The sequence below is a fragment of the Eutrema salsugineum genome, unplaced genomic scaffold (genome assembly GCF_000478725.1).
Source record: "Eutrema salsugineum unplaced genomic scaffold, Eutsalg1_0 scaffold_15, whole genome shotgun sequence".
NCBI lineage: Eukaryota > Viridiplantae > Streptophyta > Magnoliopsida > Brassicales > Brassicaceae > Eutrema > Eutrema salsugineum.
This window is the reverse complement of record NW_006256867.1, coordinates 1,018,597-1,039,868: the sequence shown is the minus strand read 5'-3', so window position 1 is coordinate 1,039,868 and position 21,272 is coordinate 1,018,597. Positions and strand designations below refer to the sequence as shown.

Genomic DNA, 21,272 nt, shown 5'->3' with positions numbered 1-21,272 from the left:
ATCCTTGTCTGTTACCTTTCCTTGTACCTGACATGTTTCCTGGTGGGGTGAAATAGTCTCAGAGCCTTCTCCTTTGTTTGTGATCTGTGGTTAAGTAATCTGCTGCTCTGCCTGTGGTGGCCTCACTGGCAAACTCTCAATCACACTCTTTTGCGATACACATTTATTCTTCTTGTGACCCCATTTTTTCGGAGTAAACGGCCTTCTAGATGCGGTATTTCGTAATGATAAATGGCTCGTCTCGTCGTGACCTTCTCTTACGATTCTCCCAATCTAAATCAAGCCGGTTTTACATTTCACAGTTTTCACACTTCGATGGTAACCATGGGTACTCATAAGTTACACTTATACTGCCAACACCCTCCACCTCAAAATTGTAAGCCTTAGCCAGTAGCTTTGTGAGGTCAACCTCCACGAAGACCTTAGCCACTTCAAAGTTCTTACAAAGTTCAGTATCTAGATGCAGATGCTTTGGTTCACCTATCGGGCTTGTTAGGAAAGCTAGACCTTTCCATGCATACATAGAGCGAGGAACATTCTTCACCACTATCCATAACGGAATCGATTTCATCTCCGGTTGCATCTCCTCTACAATCGGACTCCACTTCGAAACGATCATCGGGACATCAAAAAGATTCCACATCCTCCGTCGCAATACCTATTTCGGACCCATGCATCTTTGATTCTGAACTTCATGGTAGTTTTGTCAACCACAAACACGTCTATCTTTACAGTTTTATCCGACAAAGGCCAGATCTTATTAACCAACATGTAGACTTTGCCGACAAACGAAACTGTATCCAGAAATTTTCCAACTAATAGATCCTCCCATAAAGGTGGGAAATCTTCCAAAACTTCCTTCGGGATTTTGATCGTGGAGATGCCATCCACATCCTTGACAGAGAAATCATACCGCTGCATCATCCCCTTGTTCTGCACCACGGCGGCGAAAGAAACCTTCTTTTTTTTTGTAACCCCAAGCTATATCCTTGCTCTGCACTCCTCGACACCGAGTTTTCTGAAACCTCCTCCACACTGTCCACAACTCTTTCTGTGACTTCCACTGGTTCCCGAACTTCCTGTGAACCCTCTTGCACACTGTCTGTTGTCTTGATTGCACTCAGCCGCGGCGGAGAGGCCGCCGGCGGCGTCATCTTATTGAAAAAGAAACGAAACCCTAAATCGCTAGAAAATTCGCCACCTTACAAAAACGCACCGTTTTTCCCACCAAAAGACTATTCTCTCTGTTCTAAAATGCAATATGAAATGTTATTGTTATTTCTACGTATGTTTTTCAATAATGATTTCTGTGTGTTTGTGGTATATATATGTTTGTTTACGAGTAGGCAAGAACAAAATATTAGCACTTACTTGTTTTTTAGTAATTTTTATCTTTTTATCTTTTTGTGGAAAAACATTGTCGTCTGTTAAATGCATTAAGTACTCAGTAATAGGTTCACAATTTACACTATAAAGGGTTTCTTATTTAATTATGCGGTATAATAATATTGTTGTTATCTTTGTGTCTTTCATATCATCACTATACATATTTGTGTTCTTATAAAAACTTGTAGACTCAAAATTACATAGAGTTAGACAATTTCACTTTTAATAATGAAAGTTAATAAAATCACTGTAGATTCAGAAAAATAAACAAACTATATATTAACTGGTTTTGATTTTGTTACTACTTCTCGTTCAAAACCGATATAAGATTTTTTTCATATTAACTGGTTCAAAACTATTAACTGGTTTTGATTTTGTTACAACTTCTCGTTCAGAACCGATTTCAATCCTGTCTGTGGAATTTTCTTCTAAAAGATTGTAAGTTGTAACCAACGTTTTTATACTAATTGAATCACATTTTGCAAGAAACCAATGTGTGATGAACTCTTTAAGTTTCTTACAGTTTATTTATAGTAGTTCTTTTGTTTGTGAAATTTTCTCTACCATATTAATTTTTCAGTATATTTTATATATTACCTTTCGAACAATATATATATATATATAATATTACCTATAACAGGATTTTATATCGAATTCGAAATTAGAAACATTGATTTGCAGGCTGGGGTTGGTCAGCAGACAAAAAGTGTGTCATGGTTGATAGCTTCTAGTGACTAAAATTTCTTGTGGGACAAGTAACTATTAATAAGTTGCACCAACAATAAACCTCTTCAAACTTTCTTCCACCTACTTCTTATCAAACATCACCAAACATCAAACCCTAATTCCTTTATAAATACGCACACAAACTCCTTCACAATCACTCCATCATCACTCACCATCAAACCCAAAAACAAAATACACCTCTCTCTCTAGTAATAACTCAAACCCTAAATCCCCAAAATGGCTCACTGGTTATCATCTCTGGTCATTGCACTGACATTCACAAGCTTTTTCACAGGTCTCTCTGCGCGCCGCTATCTTCTCCAATCAACACCAGGGACTCAGCCACCAGTTACAGCAACGTTCCCACCACTTCCCAAAACCACAATGCCACCATTGCCTCCATCTCTTCCTCAGCCAACTCTTCCTCAGCCAACGCTTCCTCAGCCAACTCTTCCGCAACCCACGGCATTTCCACCATTACCGAGCACACAGATGCCTACTTTGCCCAACCCAACACAACCCATTAATATCCCAAACTTCCCACAAATCAACATCCCTAATTTCCCAATCAACTTCCCATTCAATATTCCCACCAGCATTCCTACCATCCCATTCTTTACTCCTCCACCTTCCAAATGAGAAGCTAAGCTCTTTAGCACATCACCATCTTTGTCTCACACACTTTGCACATGTTTGTAATGTTTCTTATTCTTTTGCTGTCGTTTGATGTTGTATTTCTTGTTGTTGCTTCTGCTGTTGTTGTTTCTTGCCAAATGCCATGATTTAGTTGCTTTTGTGTATTGTACCGCTTATTCTTATTCTAATGACCATTTGCTTTCTTATTCGTCTTCTTCTTTGGGCTTGATCTATGTACCAAATAGTAATAGACGATTATAAGTAAAAACGGTAAAAAAAAATTGGGACATTCTCAGTAAAAATTGAGAAGAAGTGAATAAAGTTCCTGAAAAGTTCCACCAAATATTTTGACATGGAGCTTTGGATCCGAGTGAGAACATCAAGTACCTGGAAATTTGAAGCTTGGGATTAAGTGATTATTCGATTAAGCTTAACAAGTAATCGTACTTCTACGTCTTATATCGTTTTGTTTGTATTGAAATAGTTTTGTCATTTATTGAATTTATATAAAAATAAAATAAACTTTAACCAAAAAAAATTAAAAAAAGGATTGTACAAATACAGTTGGGTTACTCGACCTGAAATGGACAGATAATATGGATTCTTCTTCCTTTTCTTCTCATTCCCATGGTCTCAAGTGTTTCCTTTTTTATTTGTGTTTTTTTTTATAAAAGTTTATGCACATGTTAAGGCCCAATATGAAATATGGTATATAGGCCCATTAGAGTTTCTCAATAAACCGTTTTGTATTTTTCACACGCGTTTTGAGAGAGCGGGATTCGTGATGTTACCCCATTCTGTTTGTTGATCTTTGCGTTTTCTGCGTTTTGGAATATTATATTAGGAAATAAATTCAGCGCGAGAAAGACTTTCTTATTAAAAAGTAAAAGTCAACTTTTTGAGCCACTCCGACATCCTAGGAGACACGTGCGAGTTTGTAAGAAAGATTTGAAAACGGCTTTTACTTGGCGGGAGAGGTGTACAAGTCATTAGTCAACTCTTTTTTGGCCCAAATGTCCTCTTCGAGCCACACGTTCTTCATTAAACCATATTTCAATCGTGGTTTATTATTTAAGTATATTTTATTTTTGGTTGCGTAATTGTTATTTTTTTTTCAAATAAAAAGTCAATGATGGTGTAATTGATTTCGTGCCGTTGTTCAAATATAATTTACATCACAACTATTATTTTGGCGATTAATGTACATTTTTGATTCATCTGAACCCACTTATGTATATTTTCCCTGTTAACAAGGTGGACGCACATAGAAAATATATTCACTTTCACAGATGACGGATTGAAGAACTCAATTAGCCTATAGTTTTTTTGTTTCTCTTAATGAATTTAGAGGTCATGATTCTTCAAAACCAAAGTTTTAGACCGAAATTGGGGATCAAATTAAAGAACTTTTGTAGTAGTAGTTCTCCAATTGGAAGTCAACTTGGATCAAATCATTTTCTTTTGTAGTCTCTTACAATATCTCGTTGTTTTTAATTGTTTGACAAAGCCTGTTGGAGTATTAGACTAGACGAAAAAAACGTACATAACGCAGATTTATTTATTTTTGATGAAATTGCAACGCCACGTACAGATCCTAGCTTTATCCCTTTCATTTAGTGAAATCATTACCTATCACCGAATTAGATTTTAATTTCATTTTGGTCCGCGAGGATGCAGAAGAAGTCCGGAGGACATCTTTGATCAAAAAAAAAAAGAGTCCAGAGGACATCCAAAATATCGAATATAATAAAAAATATTTATGCCAAATTTCATTTTATATATAAAGCGAAATGTCAAAAGCCAGTTTGAATTGTAATAGGACCATCTAATTAAGACCCCAGCGCGTGGCCTGCGCACGCCAACCTTACACAACCATCCGAGGTACCAGAGGCCTAAAGTGTTTTATGAATAATTTTTTTAAATCTTAGTTTTATATATACGTTCGACCAAAAAAAGAGTTTTATATATACGTATAAATGTGAGTGTGACTCTTTCCGTATACATGTGGCACGTATCGGATAACTGTGTCGACTAGTGATAGAATGATCATGAACTAAACAACAGTTACAACATAACGTAGTTTTTGAGTTTATAGAAATAATATTTTCCTCAACAAGGGTTATTACTTGCTAATTAAGAAGACCTAGAGTATAGTTTGTTATTGTTCTGATTTTATACAAAAATGTGGGAATAATCGTAATTATACAAAATAATATGACAAATGCAACGATGTTGTAACCATGTTCAACTATATTCAAGCTGCAACTATGGTCATCAACTATTTAGATAGGTAACTATCTTCAATTTTTTTTATATAATAAGAAGTAATTCATGTTAGAGTATAGTGTCTATCTTGTAGCTTTCAAATAGTTTGTTCATTAAACTGTTCAAAATATTTAAAGCGTAACAGCTAGCATTTTAACTGATCAAACATAAATAAAAAAATTTCAGGTGAAAAGAACGATTCCATGGACTTTCAGTAGTGCAATCTGCATTCTAGATAAAGCGATATTTTTACTCAAATGAAAATAATAATAACTAAAAAAAACACGATAAAATACATGTAAAATATTAGCATCGTAAATTCGTAATATTGGGACAAACAAAGTCATAAAATACAAGTTAATATTGTAAAATCTATTATATAATAAAAGAGTTTTCTCTTCATCTAAGGTGTCCACATCAGCATAAAAAAATAAAACTAAAATTAATGATTTAATTAATTCATATATTTTAAAATAATATTATTTTCATTTAATAATAAAAATAACATTAACACTAAATTTAATGACTTAATTAATTCACACATTGTTTATAATTATTACTTTTTATTAAGAAGAAGAAGAGTAAAAATTGAGAAAAACAATAAAAAGACATTGTTAAAGAAAAAGACGAGGATGAAAATGAAAATAATAAACGATGAAAAAGAATTAGAATAATAGGAGAAAGAAGAAAAAAATCAAAATATAAAGAAAAACATGTAGATGGAGACAAAATAAAAGAAGAAGAATACATACACGAGCTAAGTAAAAATAAGAGACGAAACGAAATCAGAAAAAAATGAAAAAAATCGAAATAAAAAATAAAATAAAAAGAAGTTGAACCGTTCTAGGTATTTAGGCTGTTGACAATAGAAAGAAAAAAAAAGTACAAATCGAAGAAGATGAAGAGGAAGATGAAAAAAAAAGAAAAATAAAGAAGAAAAAGAAGAACACAAAACTGATAAAGAAGAATTTCAAAAAAATACGAGGACAAAAATATTAAAGATGAGAAAGAAGACAAAAAAAAAACAAACTATGATAATATGAAGATAGAAAATAAGTCTAATAACCAAGAATAGTAGGAAGATAAATATAATGAATTAACTGTTTAAAAATAAAATTATGCGCAACACGCGGATTATAAATCTAGTTTAGAATAAACATACAGTTCCTAATTCCTATAGGAAAAGACGATATACAACAGGATAGTAAGATAGAATTATGGAACCGATGGAAACAAAGGACAAGGCACAAGTCGAGGTTTAGGCCGAGGGACAAAACCAAGCTACCGACCCAGATGATGTCATGGCCGTGCCAGCCGGTCCAATGACCAGGTCACGTACCAAAATGCTTACGGGAGCGATCCAGCGAGTGCTAACCGGTCTTAGGAGCCAAGGCCAAGCAACAGACTCAACACCAGTTCATAAGGCCATGACCATAATCATGTACTCAGGTCCGAACTAACCTGGTTGGGGTGCTGTTTTATACTCTTTTTCCTTGCATTCGGGTTTGTCCCACTGGGTTTATCGAATGGGGTTTTAACGAGGTTAAGGCACACCCATCTCACGACCATGGTTCGATTCGCAGCTTGGTATAACGGCTAGAAGTTCAAGAGTTTAGCGAGAGGATGCGAAGGGTCAGTCCGGAAATCTGATCGTTATTCAACGTTTCTCATTTTTCATTTATTGTCTTTTATTTCCCTATGTATGATCGATGGTCTTCTTATGCCTCTATATAAAGGCATTGTTGTACTCAGACTGAGATCATCACTTTTCTCTTAATAAAATTTTCTTTGAGTTTTCTCTTTTGTTCTTCGAGAACTTATCGATATTTGGTGGTTAGCCATTGGATCGTTCTGGTTTATCAAGTAGTTTCATCCTGCTTGACGCAGCCTACGCTTACAAAGAGTGAGAGAGAGTTTGTAGTCATATCTGGGGCTTAGGGATTTTTGGGACTTGTCTCACACCCTAACATCCGATATCGCAACCCTTGTTCTTCTTTGTTCCATCCCCTCGTTTTCGTTCTTTCTTTGAAATTGGGCCTAAGGATATTCGGGTTTACACTCACGCCTTAGCATCTCTTTCTCGAAAACGATCTGGAATCAAGGATCTATCAACCTCCACCAGACCAAGTGTGTGACAATTCTAGGACGAATCTTATCAAGTGGTATCAGAGCCACGCACTTGCGAATTCGGTACTATCTTTCTTTGTCTTTTAAAATTCAGTCTTTTCTCATCTATCTCTTGTAAATCGTTTTGTCAAAAATTTTATAAAAAAAAAAGAGAAAGAAGTCCAAAAGTTTTAAAAAAAAAACGATCCGAATTCTTTTCTTTTTATCTGATCTTCTTGTCTCTTAAACTTCCAACTTGCTTGATTCACCGTTTCGATTAAGGGCTTAAATCGAGTTGTCGATTTAGTTTACTTAGAACCGGAGAGAAACTCTAGTGCGTTGTGAGGACTTTAAGAGAGTGAGTGAATCAAAGAGAGAAACACTTGTGAGGAACACATTTACTAACGTGTTTGTTCATTTTGCGAGGTACTTGTATGTCATCTGACTTTTCTCTGAACGATTGCGAATTCTACACGTTCCGCGACGGTAATCACATACGTTGGTATACCCCCAAGGAGATGGAGGCCAAGCTTAATCAGATAACCGAAATGATGGAACGCATGAGCCAACGTATGGAACGGCTTGAAGGTGATATATCATGGTTTTTATGGTTTTAAACCATGGTATAGGTCTTATTTATAGAGTCTTTTTAGTGTTTTTTGAGTCTTTTGGAGTCTTTAGAGGTCTTAAGTACGTTTGGAGCTTAACTGGAGATTTTAAAGCACTTTGGAGCTTAATCAGGATCAAATTCGTCAAGGATGGATTTTGTGCTTTAGTGTCGCTCGACACCATGGAGAGTGACGCTCGACACTTGTCAAAGAAATAAGGAAAAGGCGATTTTGCTTCCTGTTTGAAGAAGGAGTTGGGCCCAGAAGTTCCCAAATAATTCCAAGAAGGCCCAAAACGTGTTTTAGAGATATGTATAGGATTTTTTATTCCTTTTTTATCGATACCGGAGATTTTTGGAGAGAGAGATACTCTGAGTTTTTGCTTTGGGCGATTTTGAGAGCTAGGGGAGACAAGTCTGAACTCTGTCCGTTTAGAGAGAAGATTTCGAACCCCTTTATCTATTTCGATTTAATCTATTGCTTTCTATTCATCATGTTTTTTGTTCCAATAATCATGAGTAGATCACCTGTTAGGTTTAAGGTTTAATTAGGATTTTCTTTGAATGTTTGATTAACTTGCTAGTTAGGGTTCATATCTTTTAGTTCTTCATCTTAGGTTGTTCTTTATGCTAATTCTGGACTGATCACCTAGAACTTAGATCTTAGGTTGCTTAATTGACACGGAAGTGTAATTGAATAACTGGAAAGAACCTAGGGTGAGCAAAGTAGCTATTCGCAAAGGAATTTGGTTTACATGCTTTGTGAACATATCGAACTTGTGCATTAAAGCTGGTTTACATCTGTAGGATTGGCAAAGGAATTTGGAATTCTATGATTTTAACTTAGATAATTCTCACTACGGAATTTGGTTAATTATAATTCTGTGTTTCGAGTTCAAGAACCGTGCTTAAACCTGAACCCTGGCTAATCGATTGATCTGCATTCATTGATCTCCTGAAAAACGCCCTAGACCTAATCTCCATCCATCTGAATCTTACAAACCGTTTTTACTGTTACTTAGTTTATTTCTGTTGCATTGCTAATTATTTCTAATATTTCTGCTTAGCGTAATTTGATCTCTATAAAGTTTATTGAGTGATCTCTTGTCTCTGTGGTTCGACCCCTACATACTACAACTGCACATCTGTGCTCTTGCAGAGTATCTTAGGGATTAAATTTTGAGCAGATCAAGTTTTGGCGCCGTTGCCGGGGACTTGATTTCGCCATTAAACCTAGTTTTTGAGTTTCGACTAAGTTTTTCTTAGTGTCGCGCGACACCTTTCATTTTTATAACCTAATTTACTTATTTTGTTTTCTCTCTTTGTTTTTGGTACTTCAGGTTAATGCATACTCATGGAAGCAGAAGCAACAAAGACATCCTGCTAGTAAACTTGAGCAACGAAGAGCGCAGAGTTAGAGCGAACGAAACAGAAAGGCAAAGCAACCAGCAGAGATGGAGAACACCAACGGACTTGTTCGTGATGATGCTGGAGTCTGGAAAGACCAAGAGGGTCATGTGTGCAATGCGAGGGGCCAAAGGCTTGATGGAGATGGTAACATCATTCCACCAGCATCTTTACCAGTAGATGTTGTTGACCAGAATCCACCACCTGCACCGCATGGTAATGCTGTGATCGTTCCAAATCAGAGGAACGTTCCAGAAGATCAGAATGTGAGGGAACATGCACCTGCATCTGGCCGTGGACGAACACTTGGAGATTACAACAGGCCTGAGCAGTTCTATGCAAATCGGTCTGCGATTCGCGCCCCTGTGTTTCAAAGGAACGATTTTGAGCTGAAACCTGTGTACTACACTCTTGTGGGTCAGCATTCTTTTCATGGTCACTCTCATGAGCACCCTATGGATCACATCGAGAGGTTTGAGGACTTGGTCACCAGCATCAAATACAATGGAGTGTCCAATGATTTCCTCCTCTGCAAGCTGTTTCCTTATTCTCTTGTTGGAGAAACAGTTAACTGGTTGAAGCAGTGGAGCTAGGATCACTCACTACTTGGGAGGAGACCAGGAATGCCTTCCTGCACAACTTCTTCGATGATGCTAGGTCTGAGGAATTGAGAACAAAAATCTCGACTTTCTCTCAAGAACCAACTGAGGCGTTCAAGGCTTCTTGGGTGAGATTTAAGTCTTACCAGCGAGACTGCCCCCATCATGACTTCAGCGATGTGCAGCTGTTAGGTATCTTCTTCAGAGGTATTGATTGGAGGTATCAGATGGCTCTTGTTGCAGCAAGCAATGGAAACTTCAACACAAGATACCCAGACGAAGCCGTTGAGCTCATCAAAAACTTGGCGTCTAGCAATAGCACCAAGAATGCTGATCTTGAGAGGAAGAAGCAAGCTGAGAACATGGATAGATCGCAGATTACTGAGGTGAAAGCTAAGCTTGACTCTGTGCATAGTATTCTAGTGGGTAAGAAGTCTGTCAGATTCGCACAGGAAGTGGAGAGTTTCGAGCCTGAGGATGAAGCTAAGGAGGAAGATGTCAACTTTGTCAATGGATCAGGGTTTCAGGATCAGAGGTTTGGTAATCAGCAAGGTAACAGTAGGTACAGTGGAAACAACCAGAGAAACACCTTCAGCAGCAATCAGAACTTCTCTGGTTACACGCCTAAGCCTCAATACCAGAAGCCTTATTCCAATAACAGTTTTTCCAGAAACTACATCACTCCTTCAGCTCAACCTCAAACTTCTGATAATGAGATGAAGTCTATGCTAGAACAGATTCTAGAAGGACAGCAGAAGCTCACCGTGGACTTCAATGGAAAGATGGATGCTCTCTACCTTGATCTGAATGGGAAAATCGAAGCTTTAAACACCCATGTCAAGCAGCTTGATACGCAGGTTCCCAAACTGCAGGTTCTGTTAAAAGGCAAGAAGGTTTTCTTCCTGGGAAGACTGACACCAATCCGAGGCATAACTGCAGTGCCATCACGTTGAGGAGTGATAAAAATTTGAGTTCTGAGCCCAAAAAGAAGCCACCGGCAGCTGAGGTCGTCGATTTGGAAGATCTTGAAGAAGTTCTTGAAATTGCAGAGCCGGTGTCGAACGACACCAAAACTAGTGTCGCGCGTCACCAATCGCAGAGCGAAGCTGTTATTGCTCCAAGTCCGAAATCTGCTGAGGAGAAGGTCTACAAACCTAAGGTTCCTTACCCAAGGAGCCCTAGGAAGTCCAAGCAAGAGCTCGACGATGCACGATGCAAGGCTTTGATGGAAAATCTTGTGATTGAGATACCTTTGGTTGATGCTGTGAAAATCACTCCTGTTATCAGGCGTTATGTGAAGCGAATGGTGACCAATAATCTCAGCCATGAACAAGGAGTGATGATGATTTCTGAGCAAGTCAGTGCTGTGATTCATAACCGAATTCCAGAGAAGCTGTCGGATCCAGGAAGCTTTGTCTTGGACTGCTCCATCTTCACAGAGAGATTCAAGAGATCGCTGTGTGATCTGGGTTCAAGTGTCAATCTCATGCCATATTCAGTCGCTGTCAATCTCGGCATGACTGATTTCAAGCCAACAAGGATATCTCTTATCCTGGCTGATCGATTGACAAGGATACCTGAAGGAGTATTGAAGATGTTTCAATCAAGATTGGAGACTGCATGATACCGACTGACTTTGTGGTTCTGGAGTATGGAGAGGAGCCTAAGGATCCTCTTATCCTTGGGAGACCTTTTCTAGCTACAGCAGGTGATATTATCTATGTTAGGAAGGGCATGATCACTCTCTAAATGTTGGAGATCTGGTGATGAACTTTGACATGGACAAGCTGATGAAGAAGCCCACCATCGATGGTCAAACCTTCTATGTGGACACACTCACAGAATTTGCAGAGGAGATCTTCAATGAGATGCGACCCACAGACCCGCTGGAGAGAGCTTTGACCACATCTGCAACTGAAGTTGAGCACTTGGACGAAACTTCAGCATCTTACTTGAAGATGTTGGATTCCAGCGAGCATGTCATGCAGTTGACAGCGCAGATAGATCAACTTGTGCCTCCTGCAAAGGCCAAGCAATTCTCCGACTGGAGTGAGGAGAAGGCACCCAAGATCGAGTTCAAACAGCTCCCTGCAGGACTAAGGTATGCATTTTTAGGATCTAATTCCACTTATCCAGTCATTATCAATTCTTCTTTGAACAATGCAGAGATTACCTTACTACTGAGTAAGCTGCGCAAGCATTGCAAAGCTTTTGGCTATTCTCTTGATGATATTTCAAGTATCTCACCAGATCTGTGCATGCATCGAATTGACCTGGAGGATGAGTCGAAGTCACCGATCGAACACCAGTGCAGGTTAAACCCTAATTTGAAAGACGTGGTCAAGAAGGAGATCATGAAGCTATTGGAAGTTAGGATCATCTATCCAATTTCAGATAGTGGTTGGGTCAGTCTTGTGCACGTGGTTCCTAAGAAAGGAAGAGTTATAGTTGTGAAGAATGACAAAGATGAGCTGATCCCAACGCGCACAGTGACTGGACACAGGATGTGTATCGATTACAGGAAGCTGAATGCAGCAACCAGGAAAGATCACTTTCCATTGCCCTTCATTGATCAGATGCTGGAGAGACTTGCAAACTATCCCTACTATTGCTTCCTCGATGGGTACTCAGGATTTTTCCAGATCCAGATTCACCCAGATGATCAGAAGAGGACCACATTTACATGTACATACGGCACTTTCGCATATCGCAGAATGCCCTTTGGACTTTGTAATGCTCCTGCGACTTTTCAGCGATGTATGATTTCTATCTTCACTGACATGATTGAAGATTTCATGGAGGTCTTTATGGATGATTTCTCAGTTTATGAATCATCTTTTAAAGACTGTTTGGATAATCTCTCCAAGGTATTGGCTCGCTGTGAAAAAAAACACTTGGTCCTTAACTGGGAAAAATGTCATTTTATGGTCAGAGATGGGATTGTTCTTGGGCACAAAGTTTCTGAAGCTGGTATCGAAGTGGATCGTGCGAAGATTGACGTCATGATGAGTTTGCAACCACCTGATTCTGCAAAATCGGTTAGAAGCTTTCTAGGTCATGCAGGGTTCTATCGTCGATTTATCAAGGACTTCAGCAAGATTGCACGTCCTCTTACTGCTCTGCTATGCAAAGATGTCAAGTTTGAGTTTACAGATCCTCTTAATGCCTTGCTGCATTTGAACAGATCAAACAAGCTTTGATAAGCGCCCCTATTGTGCAGCCTCCTGACTGGAATTTGCCTTTTGAGGTGATGTGTGATGCGAGTGATTTTGCTGTTGGTGCTGTTCTTGGACAGAAGAAGGACAAGAAGCTTCATGCAGTCTACTATGCCAGTCGAACTCTGGATGATGCTCAAAGAAACTATGCTACTACTGAGAAGGAGCTGTTGGCTGTGGTCTTTGCTTTTGAGACATTTCGACCCTACCTTGTGGGATCGAAGGTTATTGTGCACACAGATTCTGCACTCAAATACTTGATGCAGAAGAAGGATGCAAAGCCAAGGTTACTGCGATGGGTTTTACTTCTTCAGGAGTTTGATATAGAGGTCAGAGATAAGAAGGGTGTTGAGAATGGTGTTGCAGACCATCTTTCACGCATCAGGTTTGAAGAGGACGTACCCATAGACGATTTTCTGCCAGAGGAGAATGTATACTAAGTGGAAACTGGGTTTCAGAGCAGATTTGACGAAGAATTGCAGACTTTTCGAATTGGAGAAACGTTAGTGTCACCTTGCGCAGCAGAACACAGAGACTTCTCAAATTCGAAGCAGACTTCCTGAGATCAGTTCAGCTGCTGTATCTGCCACCCAACGTCCTTGGTATGCTGATATTGCCAATTATCTCGCTGCAGAGGCTGAGCCTGAGAACTTTAAGGGGTACGCGAAGAAGAAGTTCCTGAGAAAGCTGAGGAGATATCACTGGGACGAGTGATAACACCGTATTTTGACCACTTTTATGGATCATTTTGAAATAATTTTTCTATGTTTTTAATTGCTTTTAAGTACTTTTATTACGTTTTTCTAGTATTTGTAGTTCCAAGACTCTTTTCAGGTAACTTTGGGAAAAGCTTAACAAAATGGATAGAAAACCAAATTTCAGGTAACTTTAGATAATTCTCACAACGGAAGTTGATTAATTATAATTCTGTGTTTCGAGTTCAAGAACCGTGCTAAAACCTGAACCCTGGCTAATCGATTGATCTGCATTCATTGATCTCTTGAAAAACGCCCTAGACCTAATCTCCATCCATCTGAATCTTACAAACCGTTTTTACTGTTACTTAGTTTATTTATGTTGCATTGCTAATCATTTCCAATATTTCTGCTTAGTGTAATTTGATCTCTATAAGGTTTATTGAGTGATCTCTTTTTTCTGTGGTTCGACCCCTACATACTACAACTGCACATCTATGCTCTTGCAGAGTAGCTTAGAGATTAAATTTTGAGCAAATCAGAAGGACAGCCAAGACAAGCGGAGGGAAACGATCAGAATCGCGAGGAACCTATGCATATCCGCAGAGATCAGAACCAAGAACAAGAGATTGACAACCCCTTCTACGCTGATAACCATTCATCCGATAGCAGCCAAGTAAGGCCGCAAGGCAACCGACCGTGGACGAGCAGGAGGAAACCGCGACCCTACGGCAAGAACGACCCGGACGCCTTCCTGGAATGGGAAAAAAAGGTCAACATCATCTTTGGATGTCAAGATCTTCTGGAGAGGAAGTAGATAAATCTAGCGGCTTCAGAATTCAACGGATACACGATAGATTGGTATGATCAGATTGTGATCAGCAGAAGAAGAAATGGGGAACGACCAGTGGAAACCTGGGAAGAGATGGCCACTTTAATGCGGCAACGGTTTGTACCTGCACATTACCATCGTGAGTTGCACACCAAACTCAGACGACTGACCAAGGCACTAAGTCCGTAGAAGACTACCACCAGGAAATGGAGCGGCTAATGATAAAGGCCGATGTCTTTGAACCAGAAGACACTACGATGGCGAGGTTCTTAAGTGGGTTAAACCAAGACTTGCAAGATCGAATGGAGTTACAGGAGTACCAAGACATGCACGAGATGCTACATAAGGCGATTCTCATTGAGCAACAGCTCAAGCGGAAGGGGACGAATAGGTTTACCTTCGGTTCCAGTTCACGGCCAGCTTACTGAGAAGATAAAACCGTTTACCTTACACGGCCGAAGACGGAAGCCAAACCCAGTCAAAACTCCGCGGACTACAAAGGCAAAGCCGAGACCACCTCAACCAGGACTCGAGACATTGAATGTTTTAAATGTAGAGGCAAGGGACATTATGCGAATAAATTTCCAAACCAAAGAGCGATGATCCTTCTAGAGACCGGCGAAGTCGTATCTGAAGCAGAAAGCGAAACCGAGCCAAAATATGACGAGGAAGCCGAAGAAGAATATGCGGCTGAAGGAGAGTTGCTAGTGGCACGACGAATGTTGGTTTCACAAGAACCAGTCCGAGAAGAGGATCAGAGGGAGAATCTTTTCCACACGCGATGCTTAGTCATGGGAAAGACCTGCAGTATGGTCATTGATGGAGGGAGTTGCACAAACGTTGCTAGCCAGAGTATGATGGATAAGCTAGGGATGCAAACTACGAAACATCCGCATCCGTATAACCTCAGATGGCTCAACAATCAGAGACAGCTCAAGGTCACCAAGCAGGTCACGGTACCCTTTAAGATCGGACGATATAAGGATGAAGTGTTATGTGACGTCCTACCTATGGAAGCTGGACACATCCTACTGGGACGGCCGTGGCAGTACGACTGTAAGGCGATCCATGATGGATTTTCTAATAAATACTCGTTTGAACACCAAGGACGGAAGGTTGCTTTGGCACCTCTATCTCCACGTGAGGTTTACTTGGATCAGATCTAACTGGAAAGGAGTAATAAAGGCAAAGCTACCTTGAGTGACCCCCTAAACACATCCACCACCAAAAATGTGAGTGAGATCTCGAGTGAACCACCTCAAAAGGCCTTAATCAACCAACCCGTAAGGAGAGAGACTCTTTTTGTGAGGCCGAGAGAGATTAAACAGGCCATGCTTGAGATGCAGCCTTTTATTTTGCTCATGTTCAAATCAGCTTTGGCTAGCACTTCTAATCCAGAGCCGGAACTTCCGAGCAATGTTTCATGGGTTTTGCAGGAGTACGCCGATGTCTTTCCCGAAGACAATCCAGGAGGACTATCACCGATCAGAGGCATAGAATACCAGATAGACCTCATGCCTAGAGCATCTCTACCAAACCGGCCAGCGTACCGCACTAACCCAACCAAAACTAAGGAACTTCAGCGCCAGGTCGATGAACTGATGGCCAAAGGCTACATCCGAGAAAGCCTGAGTCTCTGTGTTGTACCTTGTACTCCTGGTGCCAAAGAAAGATGGAACTTGGCGGATGTGTGTGGACTGCTGAGCCATAAACAACATCACGGTAAAGTATCGCCATCCCATCCCACGCCTAGATGATATGCTAGATGAACTCTATGGGTCTAGTGTGTTTACGAAAATCGATTTGAAAAGTGGTTACCATCAGATCCGAATGAAGGAGGGAGATGAATGGAAGACCGCATTCAAAACCAAACATGGTTTGTATGAATGGCTGGTCATGCCGTTCGGCCTAACGAATGCACCTAGTACTTTTATGCGGTTAATGAACCATGTGCTTAGGTCCTTCATAGGCGTCTTTGTAGTTGTCTACTTTGATGACATCCTGATCTACAGTAAGAGTCTAGAGGAACATGTGAACCATCTAAAACAAGTATTAGAAGTGCTTAGGAAAGAACGTTTGTTTGGAAATTTTAAGAAGTGTTCCTTTTGTACGGATAACGTGGTGTTCCTAGGCTTTGTTGTCAGTTCACAGGGTATACAGGTGGACGAAGAGAAAATTAAGGCTATCCGAGACTGGCCAAGTCCTAAGACAGTTGGAGAAGTTTGAAGCTTCCACGGTCTGGTCGGATTCTATCGCCGATTTGTCCGAGACTTCAGCACAATTGCAGCCCCTCTCACAGAAGTCATCAAGAAAGACGTTAGGTTCAAGTGGGAACAAGCTCATGAAGAAGCGTTCAAGACCTTTAAGCACCGACTTACCCATGCACCTCTACTGTCTTTGCCCGACTTTCTCAAGACCTTTGAGATAGAGTGTGACGCATCCGGTGTAGGAATTGGAGCAGTGCTCATGCAGGAAAAGCGTCCAATCGCTTACTTTAGTGAAAAATTTGGTGGAGCTACGCTCAACTATCCGACCTACGACAAGGAGCTATATGTGTTGGTTCGGGCTCTACAAACGTGGCAACACTACTTGTGGTCTAAAGAATTCGTGATTCATACCGACCACCAATCCTTGAAGCATCTCAAAGAGCAGCAAAAATTGAACAAGCGGCATGCAAGATGGGTCGAGTTCATCGAGAAGTTTCCTTATGTGATCCAGTACAAGCAAGGGAAAGAAAATGTTGTGGCGGATGCATTTTCTCGACGATATACCCTGATCACTATGCTTGATGCCAAGATACTTGGGTTTGAAATGATTAAGGAGGCTTATGCGACCGATCCTGACTTCCAGGAAGTTTATCTCGCCAGTTCTAAGTTTGCCCATGGCAAATATTATCAGAATGACGGTTACTTGTAGCAGCAAAAATTGAACAAGCGGCATGCAAGATGGGTCGAGTTCATCGAGAAGTTTCCTTATGTGATCCAGTACAAGCAAGGGAAAGAAAATGTTGTGGCGGATGCATTTTCTCGACGATATACCCTGATCACTATGCTTGATGCCAAGATACTTGGGTTTGAAATGATTAAGGAGGCTTATGCGACCGATCCTGACTTCCAGGAAGTTTATCTCGCCAGTTCTAAGTTTGCCCATGGCAAATATTATCAGAGTGACGGTTACTTGTTTCATGAAAATAAACTATGTATACCTAACACTTCTTTGCGGGATTTGATTGTCAGGGAGGCACACGGAGGAGGCTTGATGGGACATTTTGGGGTCCTTAAGACGCTAAGTGTGGTCCAAAACTATTTCTACTCGCCACACCTCACAAAGGACGTAGAGCGGATTTGCCAACGGTGCACGGTATGTAAGCTAGCCAAAGCCCGCAGCTAAGGCGCAGGTATGTATACTCCATTACCCATCCCAACCAAGCCATGGACCGACATCTCAATGGACTTTGTCCTCGGGTTACCAAAGACCCGCCGAGGTAAGGATTATATCTTTGTCATAGTAGATCAGTTTTCTAAGATGGCCCACTTTGTTCCATGCCATAAAACTGACGATGCCTCAAATGTAGCCGACCTGTTCTTTAGAGAAATTGTTCGCTTGCATGGAGTCCCTAGAACTATCGTGTCTGACAGAGATACTAAGTTCCTTAGTTATTTTTGGAATACCCTTTGGGCTAAGTTAGGAACTAAACTGTGTTTTTCCACAACTTGTCACCCTCAGACCGACGGTCAAACGGAAGTGGTCAATAACCTTGTCAGCCCTTTTGCGATCGGTTATTAAAAAGAACCTTAGGACTTGGGAAGATTGTCTACCTCATGTTGAGTTTGCTTATAACCGTGCTATTCACTCTACCACTCTGTTTTCACCATTTCAGTTAGTCTATGGTTTTAATCCTCTTACACCCTTGGATCTAACCCCTTTACCCTTGACTGAGCATGAAAGTATGGACGGGAAAAAGAAAGCGGATTTGGTGAAGAAGATGCACGAAAAAGCAAGGCAAAACATCGAAAGGAAAACAGAGCAATTCCAGAAATACGCCAACAAAGGGAAGACCAAAAAGGTGTTTGAGCCCGGAGACCAAGTGTGGATCTACCTAAGAAAAGAAAGGTTTCCGGAAGAAAGAAAGTCTAAGCTTATGCCAAGAGTGGACGGACCCTTCACTGTTCTGGAGCGGATCAACAACAATTCTTACAAGATCGATCTCCAAGGTAAGTATTCCGTCAGTTCTAGTTTTAATATCGCTGATATCATTCCTTTTCATGCAGATGAAGCAGACTTGAGGACAAGTCCTTTTCAAGAGGGGGGGGATGATAGAATCATGGAACCGATGGAAACAAAGGACGAGGCACAAGTCGAGGTTCAGGCCAAGGGACAAAACCAAGCTACCGACCCAGATGATGTCCTGGCCGTGCCAGCCGGTCCAATGACCAGGTCACGTACCAAAATGCTTACGGGAGCGATCCAGCGAGTGCTAACCGATCTTAGGAGCCAAAGCCAAGCAACAGACTCAACACCAGTTCATAAGGCCATGACAATAATCAGGTCCGAACTAACCTGGTTGGGGTGCTGTTTTAATACTCTTTTTCCTTGCATTCGGGTTTGTCCCACTGGGTTTACCGAATGGGGTTTTAACGAGGTTAAGGCACACCCATCTCACGACCATGGTTCGATTCGCGGCTTGGTATAACGGCTAGAAGTTCAAGAGTTTAGCGAGAGGATGCGAAGGGTCAGTCCGGAAGTCTGATCGTTATTCAACGTTTCTCATTTTTCATTTATCGTCTTTTATTTCCCTATGTATGACCGATGGTCTTCTTATGCCTCTATATAAAGGCATCGTTGTACTCAGACTGAGATCATCACTTTTCTCTTTATAAAATTTTCTTTGAGTTTTCTCTTTTGTTCTTCGAGAACTTATCGATATTTGGTGGTTAGCCATTTGATCGTTCTGGTTTATCAAGTAGTTTCATCCTGCTTGACGCAGCCTACGCTTACAAAGAGTGAGAGAGAGTTTGTAGTCATATCTGGGGCTTAGGGATTTTCGGGACTTGTCTCACACCCTAACATCCGATATCGCAACCTTTGTTTTTCTTTGGTCCATCCCCTCGTTTTCGTTCTTTCTTTGAAATTAGGCCTAAGGATATTTGGGTTTACACTCACGCCTTAGCATCTCTTTCTCCGAAACGATCTGGAATCAAGGATCTATCAACCTCCACCGGACCAAGTGTGTGACAATTCTAGGACGAATCTTATCATAGTGTCACTGTGATGCTATGAAAATTTGAAGCTTCTTAGAGCAGGTTTATCAGTGAACTTCTGAAAAAGAGGTTTATCTGAATATAATAATATTTTTTTTGTTTTGTTTTTTGTTTTTTTTTAATTTGAAAATTATTTTTTTTTGGACCAATCAGCTCCATGTGTGATGATATCGTCTCTTCAAGTTCGTCGGAAAGAACTTGGACCCTGAACTTTTACTTTTTTATTATTTTTTTATTGAATTTCGTGTTAAAACATGTATCATGAACTCTCGAAGAACCTCTGATGGACCTGCTCTTAGTCTTCTACAACGTTGGTTCCGAGCTCGTGAGGCTTATTGGAATAAAGAATGATGTTGGGCTTTACTGGTTCATTATGTTTTGTACATAAACAATTATTTTGTTGCTTAATAAATTTAACATTTTGAAAAAAAGTAGTTAATATCAATTTAATTATATGAGTTGTGTATATGAGTATTAGTTAAATAAACAAACGTTAAATATATTTTTATGAGATGCAATAAGAGCCATCAATGGCCTATGAGTGAGAGGAATATTTGAGATCACCATTGGATGGCTCTCAGACCTCTCACACTCAAATTTTACCATATGGTTTCTGATACCATATTCTATATACTTTTTACTTTTTTTATATAAATAAATAAAGAAACAATGCATGCTGTGTAACAAAAGAAATACTCCCTCTTTTTAAATATATAAGGTGTTTTAGCAAAAGCACAAGAATTAAAAAACAAATTCTTTAAAAAACTAGATGATTACAAAAAGAATTACATAAACTGTCAAGTGTCAACACGTACAGACGGAAGCTATTACCTCACAAAAGGGAAAACAAAGGCCGAAGGAGAAAAACTTACTACCGAGAGACCAACTTACACCGTACCAAGTTGATCTTACTCTAAAATTCTGAGTAAAAATTCCAAAAAAAACAAAATTAACCTTCCCATTCCTTTTGTTAGAAAACAGGTCACAAGATTATAGATTGTAATGAAATAATTTCAATGAGTTGATGAGAAAGGGAATCTATTCTCTTTCAAGGAATAATCAAAACAGGGACAGAAGAACTAAGGAAGCATCTCATTAACGAAAAGGAGGCATCCCATGTGAGGGTGGGGTGAAAAATAATTTCATATGTGGGGAAAATATCCATTGGATTCTATAACCAAATGAAATTACACTACCCACGGGGTACGAAAATGAAAATGACATTGCTTTTTGTTTTTTAGGCGTCAAAATTGATTTTTCATTTTGTAATACTCAGTATTTGTTTACTACAGTTATCAAACTGGAGTTTTCTCAATATTTAGGCCTTTATATTTATAATTTATTACGAAGAAAGAATTGCTAACAATTTTGCAAAATGCATAACTGTGGAATGACAAATAAGCGATTTAACAATTTATTTTTCTCCGTTTTTGTATTCTATTTTCCATTCTACAAATTTTTTTTAATTGATTAAATATTTTTAGAATCGCGTTTAAAAACGCAATTTTACAATTCCACAAATTACTTTATGTATTGA

General features: G+C 39.7%; 2 protein-coding genes and 1 non-coding gene across 3 annotated transcripts; 2 read left to right on the top strand and 1 right to left on the bottom strand.

The window, feature by feature from the left end:
- Positions 1 to 2,274: 2,274 nt before the first annotated feature.
- LOC18021723 (proline-rich receptor-like protein kinase PERK2) lies at positions 2,275 to 2,969 on the top strand. Its single transcript, XM_006404646.2, has one exon. It carries the CDS (start codon positions 2,350 to 2,352, stop codon positions 2,749 to 2,751), a length of 402 nt encoding a protein of 133 aa, XP_006404709.1. The 5' UTR covers positions 2,275 to 2,349; the 3' UTR covers positions 2,752 to 2,969.
- Positions 2,970 to 9,180: 6,211 nt separating this feature from the next.
- On the top strand, positions 9,181 to 11,356 carry LOC112088190. Its single transcript, XM_024158477.1, has 3 exons — positions 9,181 to 9,550; positions 9,718 to 10,604; positions 10,721 to 11,356. The coding sequence occupies exons 1-3, from the start codon at positions 9,181 to 9,183 to the stop codon at positions 11,354 to 11,356; spliced, it is 1,893 nt and encodes a 630-aa protein (XP_024014245.1).
- LOC112088268 lies at positions 9,798 to 9,904 on the bottom strand. Its single transcript, XR_002900434.1, has one exon. It is a non-coding gene; the product is annotated as a small nucleolar RNA R71 (small nucleolar RNA).
- Positions 11,357 to 21,272: the final 9,916 nt, after the last annotated feature.